General features: G+C 43.5%; 1 protein-coding gene across 2 annotated transcripts in view; it reads left to right on the top strand.

Annotated features, from left to right (window-relative positions):
* The window catches only part of LOC117369430 (protein-glutamine gamma-glutamyltransferase E-like), a 43,087-nt gene that overhangs the window by 16,183 nt on the left and 9,221 nt on the right, over positions 1-17,683 (top strand). Inside the window, exons 7-10 of one of the 2 annotated variants that reach the window (XM_033964005.1) lie at positions 6,562-6,694; positions 7,831-7,934; positions 9,867-10,109; positions 13,156-13,506. In XM_033964005.1, the coding sequence (XP_033819896.1) occupies positions 6,562-6,694; positions 7,831-7,934; positions 9,867-10,109; positions 13,156-13,506 (831 nt within the window). The remainder of the gene's footprint in view (positions 1-6,561; positions 6,695-7,830; positions 7,935-9,866; positions 10,110-13,155; positions 13,507-17,683) is intronic. The other variant, XM_033964006.1, reaches the window with a different exon arrangement.

Here is a 17,683-nt window from a genome sequence, read left to right on the forward strand (position 1 = left end):
CACTCTTTGGGGATTCCAGATGGAATGTTGCTCTTCTTTGGGGATTCCACATGGAATATTGCTACTCTTTGGGGATTCCACATGGAATGTTGCTCTTCTTTGGGGATTCCACATGGAATATTGCTACTCTTTGGGGATTCCACATGGAATGCTGCTACTCTTTGGGGATTCCACATGGAATGTTGCTCTTCTTTGGGGATTCCAGATGGAATGTTGACACTCTTTGGGGATTCCAGATGGAATGTTGCTCTTCTTTGGGATTCCACATGGAATATTGCTACTCTTTGGGGATTCCACATGGAATGTTGCTCTTCTTTGGGGATTCCACATGGAATATTGCTACTCTTTGGGGATTCCACATGGAATGCTGCTACTCTTTGGGGATTCCACATGGAATGTTGCTCTTCTTTGGGGATTCCAGATGGAATGTTGACACTCTTTGGGGATTCCAGATGGAATGTTGCTCTTCTTTGGGGATTCCACATGGAATATTGCTACTCTTTGGGGATTCCACATGGAATGTTGCTCTTCTTTGGGGATTCCACATGGAATATTGCTACTCTTTGGGGATTCCACATGGAATATTGCTACTCTTTGGGGATTCCACATGGAATGTTGCTCTTCTTTGGGGATTCCACATGGAATGTTGCCACTCTTTGGGGATTCCACATGGAATGTTGCTCTTCTTTGGGGATTCCACATGGAATATTGCTACTCTTTGGGGATTCCACATGGAATATTGCTACTCTTTGGGGATTCCACATGGAATGTTGCCACTCTTTGGGGATTCCACATGGAATGTTGCTCTTCTTTGGGGATTCCACATTGAATATTGCTACTCTTTGGGGATTCCACATGGAATATTGCTACTCTTTGGAGATTCCACATGGAATGTTGCCACTCTTTGGGGATTCCACATGGAATGCTGCTCTTCTTTGGGGATTCAACATGGAATGTTGCTCTTCTTTGGGGATTCCACATGGAATATTGCTACTCTTTGGGGATTCCACATGGAATGTTGCCACTCTTTGGGGATTCCACATGGAATGTTGCTCTTCTTTGGGGATTCCACATGGAATATTGCTACTCTTTGGGGATTCCAGATGGAATGTTGCTCTTCTTTGGGGATTCCACATGGAATGTTGCCACTCTTTGGGGATTCCACATGGAATGTTGCTCTTCTTTGGGGATTCCACATGGAATATTGCTACTCTTTGGGGATTCCACATGGAATGTTGCTCTTCTTTGGGGATTCCACATGGAATGTTGCCACTCTTTGGGGATTCCACATGGAATGTTGCTCTTCTTTGGGGATTCCACATGGAATATTGCTACTCTTTGGGGATTCCACATGGAATGTTGCCACTCTTTGGGGATTCCACATGGAATGTTGCTCTTCTTTGGGGATTCCACATGGAATATTGCTACTCTTTGGGGATTCCACATGGAATATTGCTACTCTTTGGGGATTCCACATGGAATGTTGCTCTTCTTTGGGGATTCCACATGGAATGTTGCTCTTCTTTGGGGATTCCACATGGAATGTTGCCACTCTTTGGGGATTCCACATGGAATGTTGCTCTTCTTTGGGGATTCCACATGGAATATTGCTCTTCTTTGGGGATTCCACATGGAATGTTGCCACTTTTTGGGGATTCCAGATGGAATGTTGCTCTTCTTTGGGGATTCCACATGGAATATTGCTACTCTTTGGGGATTCCACATGGAATGTTGCTCTTCTTTGGGGTTTCCACATGGAATATTGCTACTCTTTGGGGAATCCACATGGAATGTTGCCACTCTTTGGGGATTCCACATGGAATGTTGCTCTTCTTTGGGGATTCCACATGGAATGTTGCCACTCTTTGGGGATTCCACATGGAATGTTGCTCTTCTTTGGGGATTCCACATGGAATATTGCTACTCTTTGGGTTTTTGTCAGGTACTTGTGACTTGGATTGGCCTCTGCAAAGATGGGCTTCTGGGCTGCTCTGACCCAGTAAGGCTATTCTTATGTCCTTATGAGATTTCGGTAACCTTTCCCATGCTGTTTTGTATTGCTTTTTTTGACCAAATGTCTAGAAAGGATGGAAGGGACGTTAAGATCTGTTATTTCTCAGAATAAGATTTTTTTCACAAGAAGTAGTTGAGAAATTTGCTAATGTGGCCTCCAGTGTCTCTTCGTTGGACGAATGTTTTGGTGTGAGCCTCAAATTTCGGCTCTATAAGCGGTATCAGCTCCTGCAATTAAGGTCTCTCGTAATTTACAGTTTTAAAATGGAAATGCTTGAGAATGCTGATAGATTCCTGCGGTGTTAGTTTTTTTTTGATGGATTTCTTGAATAGCAGGGTTTTTTAAATTTCTTTTCTGAAAGTTTTGTAGTCTGTTGTCATGGTCAGTGGATTGGATAGTTGGCGGTCTAGTTTCGCTGCCTGCATGGCCAGTAGGCCATGGTACATTTTTTTTTGCATTTAACGCCTCTGATTGGGGTGTGCATGAATGGTATCTGGGTTCTCCTTTGCCTGGTTGTGGTAGTTCGGATAAGGCGGTTGTTCATATAAGCTGGCCTGTCTCCATTCATGGCTTTAAATAGTAGACAGTCAAATTTGAATAGTATTCTTGCTTGTAATGGTAGCCAGTGTGAGTCGAGGCATGCGGCGGTGATATGGTCGTATTTCTTCAACGAATAGATCAATCTCAGGGCTGTGTTTTGTACTGTTTGTAGTTGTTTAACCATGACTTCGGGGCAGGGGAGAAAGAGGATGTTGCAGTAGTCTAGAAGCCTGAAACTTGAGATTTGTAAAAATTCTCATTATATATTTGCTTTCACCTGAGATCCTTTAGAGGAAGTACCTCAAAGAGATTCTAGATTTCAAGTTTCAAGTTTATTTAAATTTGATAAATCGCTTATTACATACTAAGCGAGTAACAATAAAATGTAAGATAGATCTAGAGTTCGTAGTACATCTTATAAGGGGTTAAAAAAAAATAATCAAAAAAACAGACAGGTTTGGAGAATGCTGCCACGTTGTCTTTTCCAAAATGTTATTATGGGGTCGTTTTATTAACTGATTTAGCGCATGCGAAATGCGAAGGCGCTCATTATATTCTTTGGGCGCCTTAGCATTTTGCGTGCGCTAATCTTTAGCACCTGCTAAATCGGTTAGCGCACCTTAATGAAAGGACCCCCTATATTTCTTTAAAAAAAAAAAAAGCTCCCAGGTGAACAAAGAATTAGATTTAACTGCTTTTCTAGAACATTCTCAAGATGTGATACAAACAAGACCTACTTTTTGGGGAACTTGTCTTAACGAAGGTAACTTGACAATGAAGTTACATTTTAAAAAGAAAGGTGAGATTTTCGGTGCAGCTAAAGTAATGTCACTTCCTGATGTGGCTAACGCAACTAAGACGAGACGGAAGGCTTTATTTTAGCTTTTAAGTCTAGAGTGCTGGCTCTGAAAGTTACTTTTTAATCTTAAATGTTCTTGCAAATATATTAAATTTTCAGAATAAAGATTATTCCCCTCTTTTACTGAGGTGCGCTGACCGATTAGCGTGTGCCAAAGACTAGCATGCGTTAGCGTTTAGTGCGCGAGCTAATCGGTTAGCGCACCTTAGTAAGAGAGGGCCTATGTTTTTTTGGGGCGATTCACTTCAGCTGGAGCAGTTTTTGTAAGATCCTGAGAAGGAACCGTCTCTATAGGAATATTAAAGCCTTTGTGCGACACTCTTACAGTAATAAGACTTGGGCCCTCTTTCACTAAGGTGCGCTAATCGATTTAGTGCACGCTAAACGCTAATGTGTGCATGTTACCCTTTAGCGCGTGCTAATTCGATTAGCGCACCTTAGTAAAAGAGGGGGTTAATATACTGAGGGCTCCTTTTATAAAGGCGTGCTAGCAGTTTTAGCATGCGCTTAACCTGCGCTTAGCTTACGCTAGCCGCTACCGCATCCTCTTGAGCAGGCGGTAGTTTTTCGGGTAGCGTGCGCTAATCCATTGCATGCGCTAACAACGCTAGCGCACCTTTGTAAAAGGAGCCCTTAGTATATTAAACCCCCTCTTTTACTAAGGTGCGCTAATCGATTTAGTGCACGCTAAACGCTAATGTGTGCATGTTATCCTTTAGCGCGTGCTAATTCGATTAGCGCACCTTAGTAAAAGAGGGGGTTAATATACTGAGGGCTCCTTTTATAAAGGCGTGCTAGCAGTTTTAGCACGTGCTTAACCCGCGCTTAGCGTGCGCTAGCCGCTACCGCATCCTCTTGAGCAGGCGGTAGTTTTTCGGGTAGCGTGCGCTAATCCGTTGCGTGCGCTAACAACGCTAGCGCACCTTTGTAAAAGGAGCCCTTAGTATATTAAACCCCCTCTTTTACTAAGGTGCGCTAATTGATTTAGTGCACGCTAAACGCTAATGTGTGCATGTTACCCTTTAGCGCGTGCTAATTCGATTAGCGCACCTTAGTAAAAGAGGGGGTTAATATATTGAGGGATCCTTTTATAAAGGCGTGCTAGCAGTTTTAGCACGCGCTTAGTGTGCGCTAGCCGCTACCGCATCCTCTTGAGCAGGCGGTAGTTTTTCAGGTAGCCCCAATTGTTGCTTTTTGTATTTTCCTCAAATTGACTAAGGCGCGCTTGCCATTTTAGCGCATGCTAAATGCTAACACGTCCATAGACTACAATGAACGTGTTAGTGTTTAGCATGTACTAAGGGGGGGCGGTCCGCCCCAGGTGCCAATTTGGTAGGGGCTTGGCACCTATCCTCCTCTCTGCCCACACACTGCTTCCCTTCCCCCGAACCTCTGTAACGTTCCTGGCGCGAGCAGCAACCCCTAACTTGCTGTGGCACCTGCGTCGGCTCCTCTTCTGACGTCACTTCCTGGACCCGCGCCTAGGAAGTGACATCAGAGGGAGAGCTCACGCCATGAACAGGAGAAGGGAAGTGCTGCATGCGCATGGCAGTGGGGGGGGGGGGGGGGAGAGGGGAAGGGCAGGTAAGGAGCCTTCAGATTAGCGCAGTTGTCAAGAATTGTTGCTGGAAACTCAGAATGGTCAGATCCTTAGCCAACATTCTTGATCCACAGTCTCTTAACCTTTTAATTCAGTCCCTCATGATTTCCAAACTCGACTACTGCAATTCATTATTCAAAGGTGTCTGTCAAAAAGACATCCGACGCTTACAATTAATACAAAACATGGCCATAAAAATGATAACGAACATGAAAAAATTTGACCACGTCACTTCTTTGCTAAAAAGTGCACACTGGTTACCAGTCCATAAGAACATAAGAATAGTTCAGACCAGTGGTCCATCATGCCCAGCAGTCCGCTCATGCGGCAGCCCTCTGGTCAAAGACCAGCGCCCTAACGGAGACTAGCCTTACCAGCGTAGGTCCTTGTTCATCAGGAACTTGTCTGACTTGTCCACCATCGCATTACTTATAAAATTGCCTTAATATCCTTTAAAACTATGGACTCCAAGGAACCTTCTTTTTATTCATAAGTTCCTTATTCCTCGTGATCCTCCGAGAACTCTACGATCTGCCTCTCAGCACCATCTTTATGTCCCATCCTTAAAAATCGTTAGTACACATAGGGCAACTTCATTCACCACAATAGCCCCTACACTATGGAATTTGTTACCATCACATTTAAGGTCTGAGAAAAATCTCGATAAATTTAAGGGCGGTCTTAAAAGCTTCTTATTGAAAGACACCTTTGATTGCTAAATGATCTCTGAGTCCTTCCATGCCAAATTCTGTTTTACTTATATTCAGCACTGATCTGATCCCTCTTGTTTTTAACCTTAATTGTTCTCTTTTCTTTTAAAATTGTATTTCTCCCTACCATCCTGTTGTTTCCATGTAAATACTGCCGTATCACTAATAAGTTTGTTAATTGTTACCCATTTTAATTTTTTAATTGTCAAACGCTTAGAATGTATGATTAGCGTTTTAGCAAATTTTAATAAAACTTGAAACTTGAGCGTGTAGTGGGGGTGGGGGCAGAGAAGAGGGTGGGGGAGGGGCTCCACCGCTCCGGGCGCCTCTCACCCTCGTTACGCCACTGGCGATCACCATTTTCTTTTAATTGGGCTTTTGGATCATGTTTAATCACTGAAAATCTAATTAAAAAAAAAAAAAAAATTAAAATGTCTCGAAAGTCATTTTCGGACATGGCCTTTGGACGTTTTGACTAGTAAGGCGTCCAAGTATCTGTTGGACGTCTGTCCTTTTTGAAACGGAGCCCCAAAGTATCCAAGCAAAAATAGTTTTGCCCTGTTTAACACAGACACATTCTGTTCCTCTTTATGTTAATACATTGGGCGCTAAAGCTAGTGTACTTAGGCCCTCTTTTACAAAGGTGCGTGAACCGCCAATGCATCCATAGGATAACATGCACACATTAGCTAAAAAGCATAGCACACCTTTGTAAAAGAGGGGCTAAGTTTCCAAATATAACCCCATTTATTGCATCAGCATCTATGTATAAGTCTTATAACATTTTAATCTAATGCTTGAAATAAAGTTAGAACTTTATATTTTCTTTTTATCTCAGTACTCAGGTGCCTGGGGATTCCTGCCCGGTCGGTCACTAATTTTGAATCTGCTCACGACACGGATGTAAACCTGACTATAGACAAATATGTTGACCCTTCTGGAGTTCCCTTGCACCAAAAGGATTCTATATGGTAGATACTGCGAGTATTTCATTAAACAGTTCTAGTTGGTGAGAGCTTGCTGAGAATGAACCCAGGGTGGTGCAGGGGGGCGCAGTCTGCCCCGGTCGAGTTCTTGCTCGCCGCTCACTCACCCCTTACCTTTCCCCCGTACCTTTTTAACTTTGGCGCAAGTAGTCGCCGGCTTGCCGCCCGCGTCGGCTTTGGCGCTCTCTCTGATGCCGCGCCTAGGAAGTGACAGCCGAGAGCGTGCCAAAGCCGAGGCAGGGAGCAAGTTGGCGGAAGGGGGGTGCGGGGAAGTGGGCGGGAACGGGGCGCCGCTCACCCTCGCTACGCCTCTGAATGAAACAGACAACTCCCCACCTAGGGTGCATCGCTCATATTTCTGCGACCTCGGAAAAGACGACAAAAACTAGCCCTTCCTATGGAATTCCTCATTTTCCCTGGAATTATCATGGGAGACCAGAGGACAAATCCTGCTGCCTTGAATTTGGAGCATTCAGACTAAACCCTAACCCCTCTGCACTGATAACGGCCCTCTTTTACCAAGGCACGCTAAGCGTTTTAACACCCGTTTAGCGCACTAAATTGACGCCTGCGCTAACCGCTAACACGTCCCTAGGATAACACGCACGCGCTTGCGTTTATTGTGCGCAATGTTTCGTGTGCTAAAAAACATAGGGGGGTAAATGTCTGAAGGAGGAGCAGGTCTGCGTTTTGGGCAACATTCTCCCCTCTGCCAGCAATGGCCTGATTATTGCGTAACCAAAACGTAGCCATTTTCTTAGCGATACTAAAAAAAAAAAAAAAGTACAGTTGGCTTTAAGAACAAGAACGTAGGACACTTTTATTGGAATGACCCAAAAGGGTAAAAGCCTGCATCAGGAGTCTAAAAAATATATACAAAATACACCTAAACAATCAATTAACTGATAAAAAAATAAATACATACACACATTTGAATGATGCAGGCTTTCTCAGCTGAAACACAGGCCGTGTCAGGCCATTCTAGTAAAAGTGCCCTATGTCCTTGTTCTTAAGGCCAATCATGCTTTCTTTTGGTCTATGTTGCGCTTTTGTTATCCCATTATTTTGTTTCTCTTGATGCTAAAACTGGACATACCTTATTCTTAACCTGATCGCTACAGGAATTTTCATGTGTGGAATGAAGGTTGGTTTGTACGGAAAGACTTGGGATCATTCTACAATGGGTGGCAAGTTTTGGATGCAACACCCCAAGAACCAAGTGAAGGTAACATAGAACATCTTACAACTGGTCTCTATAGCACATGTGAAAGTGAAAGTTTGGTTGTGTATTTCAAAGCAACAGTGATTGCTCTGGAATGAAGTAGGCTCTTGGCCTAGAGACTGGGGCAGTAGCAAAGATTGTTTCAAGATAGGATAAGTTTCTGTATGATAATCCCCGGCCTAAAGCATGCCAATGTAGGTACCTAACTTGGTTAATAGACTTAATCAGCCCTGATAATTGGCACTTAACTCCTCCTAATTGCCTTTTATTGGACTTAATTGAATTTAAGACTCCTAATTTGAAAAACATGATTCTATAAAAAGTAGGTGTCTAGTCCAAAGTGCCAACCTAAAAGTGGGCATGGTTAAGGGGTGGATCATGGGCATGTTTTCTGGTTAGACGGCAAATATAGGCAAAGAAAACCCTGGCACCTTTTATAGAATTGCACTTGGTGCCGATTTTTTAGGTGATCTATATAGAATCAGACCCTATCTGGTTAAGTGCATTGGTGTAGTATGGGGGAGGGGCAGTCCGCCCCCCCAGGCGCCATGTTGGTGGGGGCACCACTCTTCCTCTCCGCCCCACGCCTCCCCTCGTCACGCGTGTGTCCCCCTTCTCCGTATCTCTAGTTGTTCACTGCTGTTTGCAAAAAGAACTTCAACGTGTTCCTTGCGACCCCGTTGATGCTCCCTTTGACATCACTTCCTACACGCTGCACACGGAAGGGATGTCAGAGTGTGCCCCCTTCCCTTCCCCCGCACCTCTAGTTGTTCACCGCCACAAGCAACAACTTCATTGTGCTTCTCATGACCGAGTCGTCTCTCCCACTGATGTCACTTCCGGGGGCCACGCGTAGGGAGTGACATCAGAGGGAGAGCCGAGAGGGGTCGTGAGGTGCACGTTGAAATATGGGGAAGGGGAGCACGCGCATGGGGAAGGCGGAGATCAAAACGGGGAGGGGCGCCTCTCACCCTCGCTATGCCACTGGTTAAGAGCTTCTGAATATGAGTGGGGGAGCCAGTCAATGTGGCTTAATCCAGCTGAAACTTAAACCATGAATAAAAATATACCCTAATATTTTGTTCTTAAGATTAAAGAAAAGCATCAGGACGAAATGACTAGTAAATCAATCTGATTCCCAAGATTGTCCTGCAAGCACTGAACAGACTGGGACATTAGATGTCCACACAGAACGGGGGAGTGTGGCACAGTGGTCAAAGCTACAGCCTCAGCACCCTGAGGTTGATGGCTCAAATCCCAGACTGCTCCCGGTGACCCTAGGCAATCCCACCCCCTTGCCCCAGGTACATTAGATAGAGTGTGAGCCCCCTGGGACAGACAGGGAAAAATGCTTGAGTACCTGAATACATTCATGCAAACCTGGGAGAACAGCTTAGAAAATAGAATGAATAAATAAATAGTGTGAAAAGTTTCAGCCTCTGATAAGCAGAGCTGGTATTGTGATGTCATAATGCCTCATTCCACCAATGCCTAAGAGCCAACCTCAGCAGTGATGTCACAATGGCTGGATTGTCCTGTACTTGGCTCACTTTTACTACATTTTGATTTCTAGAGTGATGCAGTGGTTAAAGCTACAGCTTCAGCACCCTGAGGTTGTGGGTTCAAACCCACCCTGCTCCTTGTGACCCTGGGCAAGTCACTTAATCCCCCCATTTCCCCAGGTACATTAGATAGACCAGGACAGACAGGGGAAAATGCTTGAGTACCTGGATAAATTCATGTAAACCATTCTGAGCCCCCCCTGGGAGAACAGTAGAAAAATTGAATAAATAACTAAAAATGCAAAAGCATTGTCCCGTGTTCCTCTAGTATTTTGATAGATTGAGAACAATTTGCTCTTTTCAGTTCTGTGGTTTGTCTTGTTTCTTCTCTCGGCTCCCTGATTTTCGATTTTCCTTTGTCTTGCTGCCCCAGGGCTTTATCAGAGTGGTCCTGCTTCAGTTAAAGCCGTTAAAGAGGGGGACGTAGACCTGAAATATGACACTCCATTCGTGTTTGCTGAGCTAAATGCAGACGTTGTCACCTGGATGGTCTATAAAGATGGAAGAGAGCTGCGGATCAAGAGTGACAGCTCTTCAGTGGGCAAGTTTATCAGCACCAAATCTGTGGGCAATAACAGCCGGCTAGATATTACTGGCAATTATAAATACCCAGAAGGTAATTTCACATTCATATACGGCTGTTTTGATGTTTTATGCCTTTCTTACTTCTCTTAGGAGTCCTTTCGCTAAGCGGTGGTAAGCGCCGGTTAAAAGGGCGTCCCGCAGTGAGTTCCTAATTCCGCTTAGCCCATCTCGCTCCCCTCCAATCCATCCAGAATGCGGCTGCACGGCTCATATTCTGGGAGAGCCACTATTCGCACGTTACCCCTCTCCTAAAGTCACTTCATTGGTCCATCTGGTTCCGAATACAATTCAAACTCATCTTGCTGACCTATAAATGCACTCACTCAGCTGCCCTTCACTATCTCTCTTCGCTTATCTCCCCCCCCACATCCCCCCCCCAAGAGCGAACTCTTCTCATCTGGTAAGCCCCTCCTACCTGTGCCCTTCTCTTCAACTGCCAACTCCAGATTCCGTCCCTTCTGCCTTGCTACACCACATGCTTGGAACAAGCTACCCGAACCCCTATGTCGGGCTCCGTCTCTGGCAGTGTTCAAGGCCCGTTTAAAAGCCCACCTCTTTGAGAGTGCCTTTGACTCCTAACTCCTCTCACCTTGGGACCTGCATCCCCCCCCCCAACCCTAGCATGTCTGTCTGTCCAAGTTAGATTGTAAGCTCATCCGAACAGGGACCGTCTATAAATGTCAGCCCACCTCTTTGAGAATGCTTTCGACTCCTAACTCTTCTCACCTTGGGTTCTGCATCCTTGACCCTATATGTCATGTCTGTCTGTCTAAGTTAGATTGTAAGCTCATCCGAGAAGGGACCCTCTATAAATGTCAGCCCACCTCTTTGAAAGTGCTTTCGACTCCTAACTCTTCTCACCTTGGGTTCTGCATCCTTAACCCTATATGTCATGTCTGTCTGTCTAAGTTAGATTGTAAGCTCATCCGAGAAGGGACCCTCTATAAATGTCAGCCCACCTCTTTGAAAGTGCTTTCGACTCCTAACTCTTCTCACCTTGGGTTCTGCATCCTTGACCCTATATGTCATGTCTGTCTGTCTAAGTTAGATTGTAAGCTCATCCGAGAAGGGACCCTCTATAAATGTCAGCCCACCTCTTTGAAAGTGCTTTCGACTCCTAACTCTTCTCACCTTGGGTTCTGCATCCTTAACCCTATATGTCATGTCTGTCTGTCTAAGTTAGATTGTAAGCTCATCCGAGAAGGGACCCTCTATAAATGTCAGCCCACCTCTTTGAGAGTGCTTTCGATTCCTAACTCCTCTCACCTTGGGTTCTGCATCCTTAACCCTATATGTCATGTCTGTCTGTCTAAGTTAGATTGTAAGCTCATCCGAGAAGGGACCCTCTATAAATGTCAGCCCACCTCTTTGAAAGTGCTTTCGACTCCTAACTCTTCTCACCTTGGGTTCTGCATCCTTGACCCTATATGTCATGTCTGTCTGTCTAAGTTAGATTGTAAGCTCATCCGAGAAGGGACCCTCTATAAATGTCAGCCCACCTCTTTGAGAGTGCTTTCGATTCCTAACGCCTCTCACCTTGGGTTCTGCATCCCCAACCCTCTATGTCATGTCTGTTTATCCAAGTTAGATTATAAGCTCTTCTGAGCAGGGACAGTCTATAAATGTCAAAATGTACAGCACTGCATACGCCTTTCAGCGCTGTATAAGTGATTATTAGTAGTATAAATATTTTTTTTAACTATTTCCACAGAGAGCGAGTGTCTGGGGGCAAAGAGTGGTCGTTTCTGCGTTAATCAGTCAGCTCGTCTACTTTACCACCTGATAACTGATTAGCACAGGATTAGTGTGTGATCCCCTAAGGGCTGATTCTATAAACAGTGCCTAAATTGGCTGACGTCTAAAATAATGGAGCCAGCCACCTGTCAATCACGCATAGGCGTTGTTAACAGAATCACGGCTAGCGGCGCGTATGGAAAAACATAGGCACCTGTAGCTCGGATTGTTATGAGGTTGTTTAATTGTTATGTTGTCATTCCAATAAACAGGGCTGCGGCCTATATATATTTTCCACTAATTCTGTGTCCAGTATTTTGCGAAGATGGGATGAGAGGAATGAGGGATGGGCTAGGGGGTTTTCCCAGCTCCAGATATTAGTCTTCTCAACTGCAGACAACTTAGAAGTTCAGTATAACAATTCCTTACAAAATATAGTATATTTCTATTTATTTTTTTTTCATTCAGCTTTCTATACTGTTCTCCCAAGGGAGCTCAGGAACGGTTTATATTTTTCTCTGTCTGTCCTGGGGGGCTCACAATCTAGCTAATGTACCTGGGGCCAGTGGGGGGATTAAGTGAGTTGCCCAGAGTTATAAAGAGCAGCATGGATTTGAACTCACAACTAGAGAATGACACGGTGACAAAATTCATCACCGTTCCCGTCCCCGTGGATAACCGCGGGAAATAATCCCATGTCATTTTCTAGTGTCTATTTCAACCTCAGTCCTTCTACACTAGCATTCTTCAAAGCAGTGGTTGTGGTCATTCATACTCTGATTCTTATGTGAGCCAAGGATAATGAAGCCATTGTGACATCACTGATGTGATTGGCTCTTAGGCACTGGTGGAATGAGGCATTATGACATCACAATATCTGCTCTGGATACCAGAGACTATCATTCTGTAGTGTCTGTTTCAACCTCAGTCCTTCTACACCAGCATTCTTCAAAGCAAAGCTTGTGGGTCAGTGGTTGTGGCCATTCATGCTCCGATTCTTCCCTCTCTCCTTAAAGAATGACATGAAGATGGTTTCCCGCGGTTGTCCGCGGGGACGGGAACGGTGATGAATTTTGTCACCGTGTCATTCTCTACTCACAACCTCAGGGCCCCCGAGGCTGTAGCTTTAACCACTGCCCACACTCCTAGCCCAACTAGAAGTGTTAATAAGATAGTGATTTGGAAAGAAGATAGGGGGGTTAGAAGGAAGGTGAGAGAGTGTGTGTGAGTGTGATAAAGGAAATGCTTGGGCTGCACTCTGTCAAGATAAGCGTTGACATATCTGACACTGATTGGCATACGTTAATTGTTGCATCTACTCACCGTGTCTCTCTTTTCATTAGGCTCTGCAAAAGAAAGAGAAATTTATAAGAAGGCTTGTAACAAGCTGTTTCGAGGATCCCTGGAAGACTCTTCTGTCGTGTCTGATGAGGACCTGGAGAATGATCTCGCAGACGACTTCAGCGAGGACTCGGAGGAGGAGCCTCAGGGATCTCAAATTTCTGCACAATTTAAACTGGCCAATTCTCCTCTGTTTGGCCAGGATGTAAATGTCATGTTGGTCCTCAAAAACGCAACTTCCGATTCAAAGACCATAAGGATAAATCAAAAAGCATTCTCTGTTGACTACACTGGAACAGCAGTGAAGGAGATCCTTAAGGTCAACACTTCTGTGGATCTCAGTTCAAATGACGGTAACATTTTACAATATATAGTTATGAACATAAGAATACTGGATCAGACCAATGACCCATCAAACCCAGTAGCACATCTTCAAGGAGGCCAATCCATAGTATCTGACAAGACCCCAAAGAGTAGCAAGATTCCAGCATCTCAAAGAATAGCAAGATTCTGGAACCCCAATGAGAGCAACATTCCAGAGCTGAGATTGTGATATCATAATGCCTCATTCCACCAATAAGAGCCAACCTCATCAGTGATGTCACAGTGGCTTGATTGTCCTATACTTGGCTCATGTAAGAACATAAGAACAGCCTTACTGGGTCAGACCAATGGTCCATCAAGCCCAGTAGCTCGTTCTCATGGTGACCAATCCAGGTCACTAGTACCTGGCCAAAACCCAAAGATAAGCAACATCCCAGTATCTCAAATAATAGCAAGATTCTGGAACCCCAATGAGAGCAACATTCCAGAGTTGAGATTGTGATGTCATAATGCCTCATTCCACCAATACTTAAGAGCCAGTCTCATCTGTGATGTCAAAATGACTTGATTGTCCTGTACTTGGCTCACGTATGAACATAAGAATAGCCTTACTGGGTCAGACCAAAGGTCCATCTAGCCCAGTAGCCCGTTCTCATCGTGGCCAATCCAGGTCCCTAATACCTGGCCAAAACCCAAGAAGTAGCAACATTCCATGCTACCAATCCAGGTCAAGCTGTGGCTTCCCCCATGTCTTTCTCAATAACAGATTATGGACTTTTCCTCCAGGAAATTGTCCAAACCTTTCGTAAAACCAGCTACGCTATCCACTCTTACCACAACCTCTGGCAACGCTTGGATTATTTTCTAACTAATTAATCAACATACCCTTAGGAAGAAACCAAAAGTATATTGCTAGTACTCATGAAGGTATTCCAACAGGAAAGGGATTATCGGTACTACTTTTTTTTTTTTAATCATAGAAGTAAAAATACGAGAGGCACAAACTGGCTTCAGCAGAATTACACATTCAAGAGAGGAGCTGTGATGTCACAATAGCTTGATTGTTCTATTCGTGGCTCATTTTTATTTTCTCTTTAAGGGGGACATTGTCAACATGGGCTACTATTAAGACATGTTATTTTAAAGTGAACCAAAACCCCAGTTATTAGTAACAAGTCCTCATTGCATAAAATGAGACCCATGCTGGTAAAATAGCATACCTTAGCAATATCCCATGTTAATAATTTTCCTCCTTAGGGTGAAGAGCTTCAGTCTCTGGTAACCAGAGCTGAGATTGTGATGTCATAATGCCTCATTCCACCAATAAGAGTCAACCTCATCAGTGATGTCACAATGGCTTCATTGCCCCGTACATGGCTCACTTTTATTGCATATAGCCGTGATTTCAATTTCTAGAGACATTTCTTTTCTCTTTAAAGAAGGGAGAAGTTGTCAACGAGGGCTTCCATTAAGATATGATATTCTATTATTAACCCCAATTATTATTAACTAGGTCTCATTGCATAAAATTGAACTTTTGCTATAATAGCGCTAGTTAGTGGCAAAATGACACGTGGTAACATAGCTCATGTTGATAACTTCTCCCCTTAGTGTGAAGAGTTTCAGGCTCTGGTAACCAGAGCTGAGATTGTGATGTCATAATGCCTCATTCCACCAGTGATGTCACAGTGGCTTGATTGTCCTATACTTGGCTCACTTTTATTACATATTAAATACTGACAAAACTAAAATTTTCCTGGCAAGTCCCAACCATAAATTAACAAACACTTCCCTGAAATTGAATGGCCTAGAATACCCCATCCATCCTACCATAAAAATCCTCGGAGTCATCCTGGACCGCACCCTAACCTTCGTTGACCATACCAGCGCCCAGGTGAAAAAATGTTTCTGCACCCTATGGAAACTTCGCACTATCAAACGTTACTTCGAACACCTCTCCTTCCGTTTACTTGTCCAATCTCTGATATTAAGCGTTCTAGACTACTGCAACATCTTTTACCTAGGATCCTACAAAAACACCATCAAACGCTTAAGAATAGTCCAAAATGCGGCCGTTCGCCTCATTTACGATCTCAAAAAATACGACCATGTAAGCCCCTATTACACCAAACTCCACTGGCTTCCAGTAGAGGCAAGAATCATCTTTAAGTTCGCCTGCCTCTGCTTCAAAACTCTAACCGGCTCTTCTCCTATCTACCTGTCTGAGCACCTTGAAATAGCAGGCCCCTCCCACACACGAAACGCCTACCTGTTCACCTTTCCCTCCCTAAAAGGCTGCCTCTACAAGAGATTCCTCGATAGATCCCTAGCATTCCAAGCGGGTAAATGGAACACTTGCCTAACCGCCCTCATCTCCAACTCTCCGCCCTACCAATTGTTCAGGAAGTCATTAAAAACCTATCTCTTTGACAAATTCCTCTAACTCCCCTCCCCCTCCCCTGCCCTTGATATGCCTCCAAACTCTGAACCCTCCTACCCTGCCAAGCCACTATAGGGCCTCTCATAATCGATTCTGTTTATCTAAACGATCTGTCCCTGTTACACCTATATATTATAGACTATATTATATGTCTTACCATTGCCATGTTTGTAACTTCGCTGTAAATGTACAGTCTCTTCCTCTGTTAACCGCATTGAACTTCCATGGTATTGCAGAATACAAGAATGAAGTTATTATTATTATTATATAGCAGTGACTTCAATTTCTACAGAAATTTCTTTTCTCTTTAATTATCAACTTGGGTTACTGTTAAGACTTGTTCCTTTACTGTTAACCACAGGTTAACTGCTAACTAGGTCTCATTTTAGTGGTAGTTCATATTGATAATTATGCTTCTTGAATGCAAAGTGGTCAGGAGAGAGGCGAGAAAAGTTACTAGGGACAACCCAGCAAAACGTCATGTTGGCGATACACCCTAGCGGCAGACCACATAGACATAAGCTAACCCCCTCTTTTACGAAACTGCGATAGCAGTTTCTAGCGTGGGGAGCCGCGCTGAATGGCCCGCGCTGCTCCCGATGCTCATAGGAACTCAGTGAGCGTCGGAAGCAGCGCGGGCCATTCAGCGCGGCTCCCTGCACTAGAAACAACTATCGCAGTTTCGTAAAAGGAGGCCTGAGGATTGCTTTCTCTTTACTCACCGTGATATAATGAGCACTATAATCTATAATATTTGAAAGAATAATCACAAAAAAAAGGTATAATATGATCCAGTGACAAGGTGACATGTGAAGCCAGGGGCAGTGAGACTATTTGAGCCCCAGGCGGTGCATCTGAGGATCTGGTTGAAGCTACGGAGCCGGTGATTCAGGTTAATAAACTGGAGTCACAGAAAAATATAACTATTGCTCAACCGTAGTAAAAATATTTAAGAGCCAGTGTTGAGACTGATCAAAGATTAGACACAGCACAGATAAACTGCTTTAAGCTCATGCAAGCTATTTTTAAATTCTACTCAATTGTTTTGGCATTTCCTTGTAGTATATAACATTTTTCAGGTACTTATACATTTCACGGTGACCTCATAAAATTACAAATATGCTTGATGACAAGAGTGTGCTTTCTTGTATGTTATTTTAGTATCAACGTGTATCAAGGCGGTGTTTGGAATTATTATTATTATTTCAAGTTTCAAGTTTATTAAAAAGATTTTTTAGACCGCTTAATCAAATATGTAAGCAGTTTACAATGTAGAATTACATAAAAACATACAACTTTATAAAAACAAATAAAACAAGGGGAACTGGAAGACAATCCGATTATTAAAAGTACAAGACGTACGGACCAACTGCCAACAATAGGGGAGTGGGAAAGAACTACAATTTATATAGAAAAGATTCAACATAAAGGGAAGATACGATAGGCTGGGGTAAAAGATTAACAATTTACTTTATATTTTAAGCTTTTGAAAATTTTAAAATATTATATTGTAAAACTTTAACAAGATAGAATCACAATTTATAAGCATATTTTATAAATTCCAAACTCAAAGGCCAATAGTAAATAAAAAAAATATCAGTTTAAGAGTGAAGCAAGATCAACTCATCGGTCCAAATTCTTAAGCCACACTCCTGAACTCCTTTCTGTGGGTTAGATATAAAATAAATAAATACATAATTAATCTTCCAATAACATTTCAATGCAACTTCATTTGGCTTGAATGTAATTATAGTCAACAGTCATTT

Source organism: Geotrypetes seraphini, chromosome 11 (genome assembly GCF_902459505.1).
Source record: "Geotrypetes seraphini chromosome 11, aGeoSer1.1, whole genome shotgun sequence".
In the NCBI taxonomy this organism is placed as follows: Eukaryota; Metazoa; Chordata; class Amphibia; order Gymnophiona; family Dermophiidae; genus Geotrypetes; species Geotrypetes seraphini.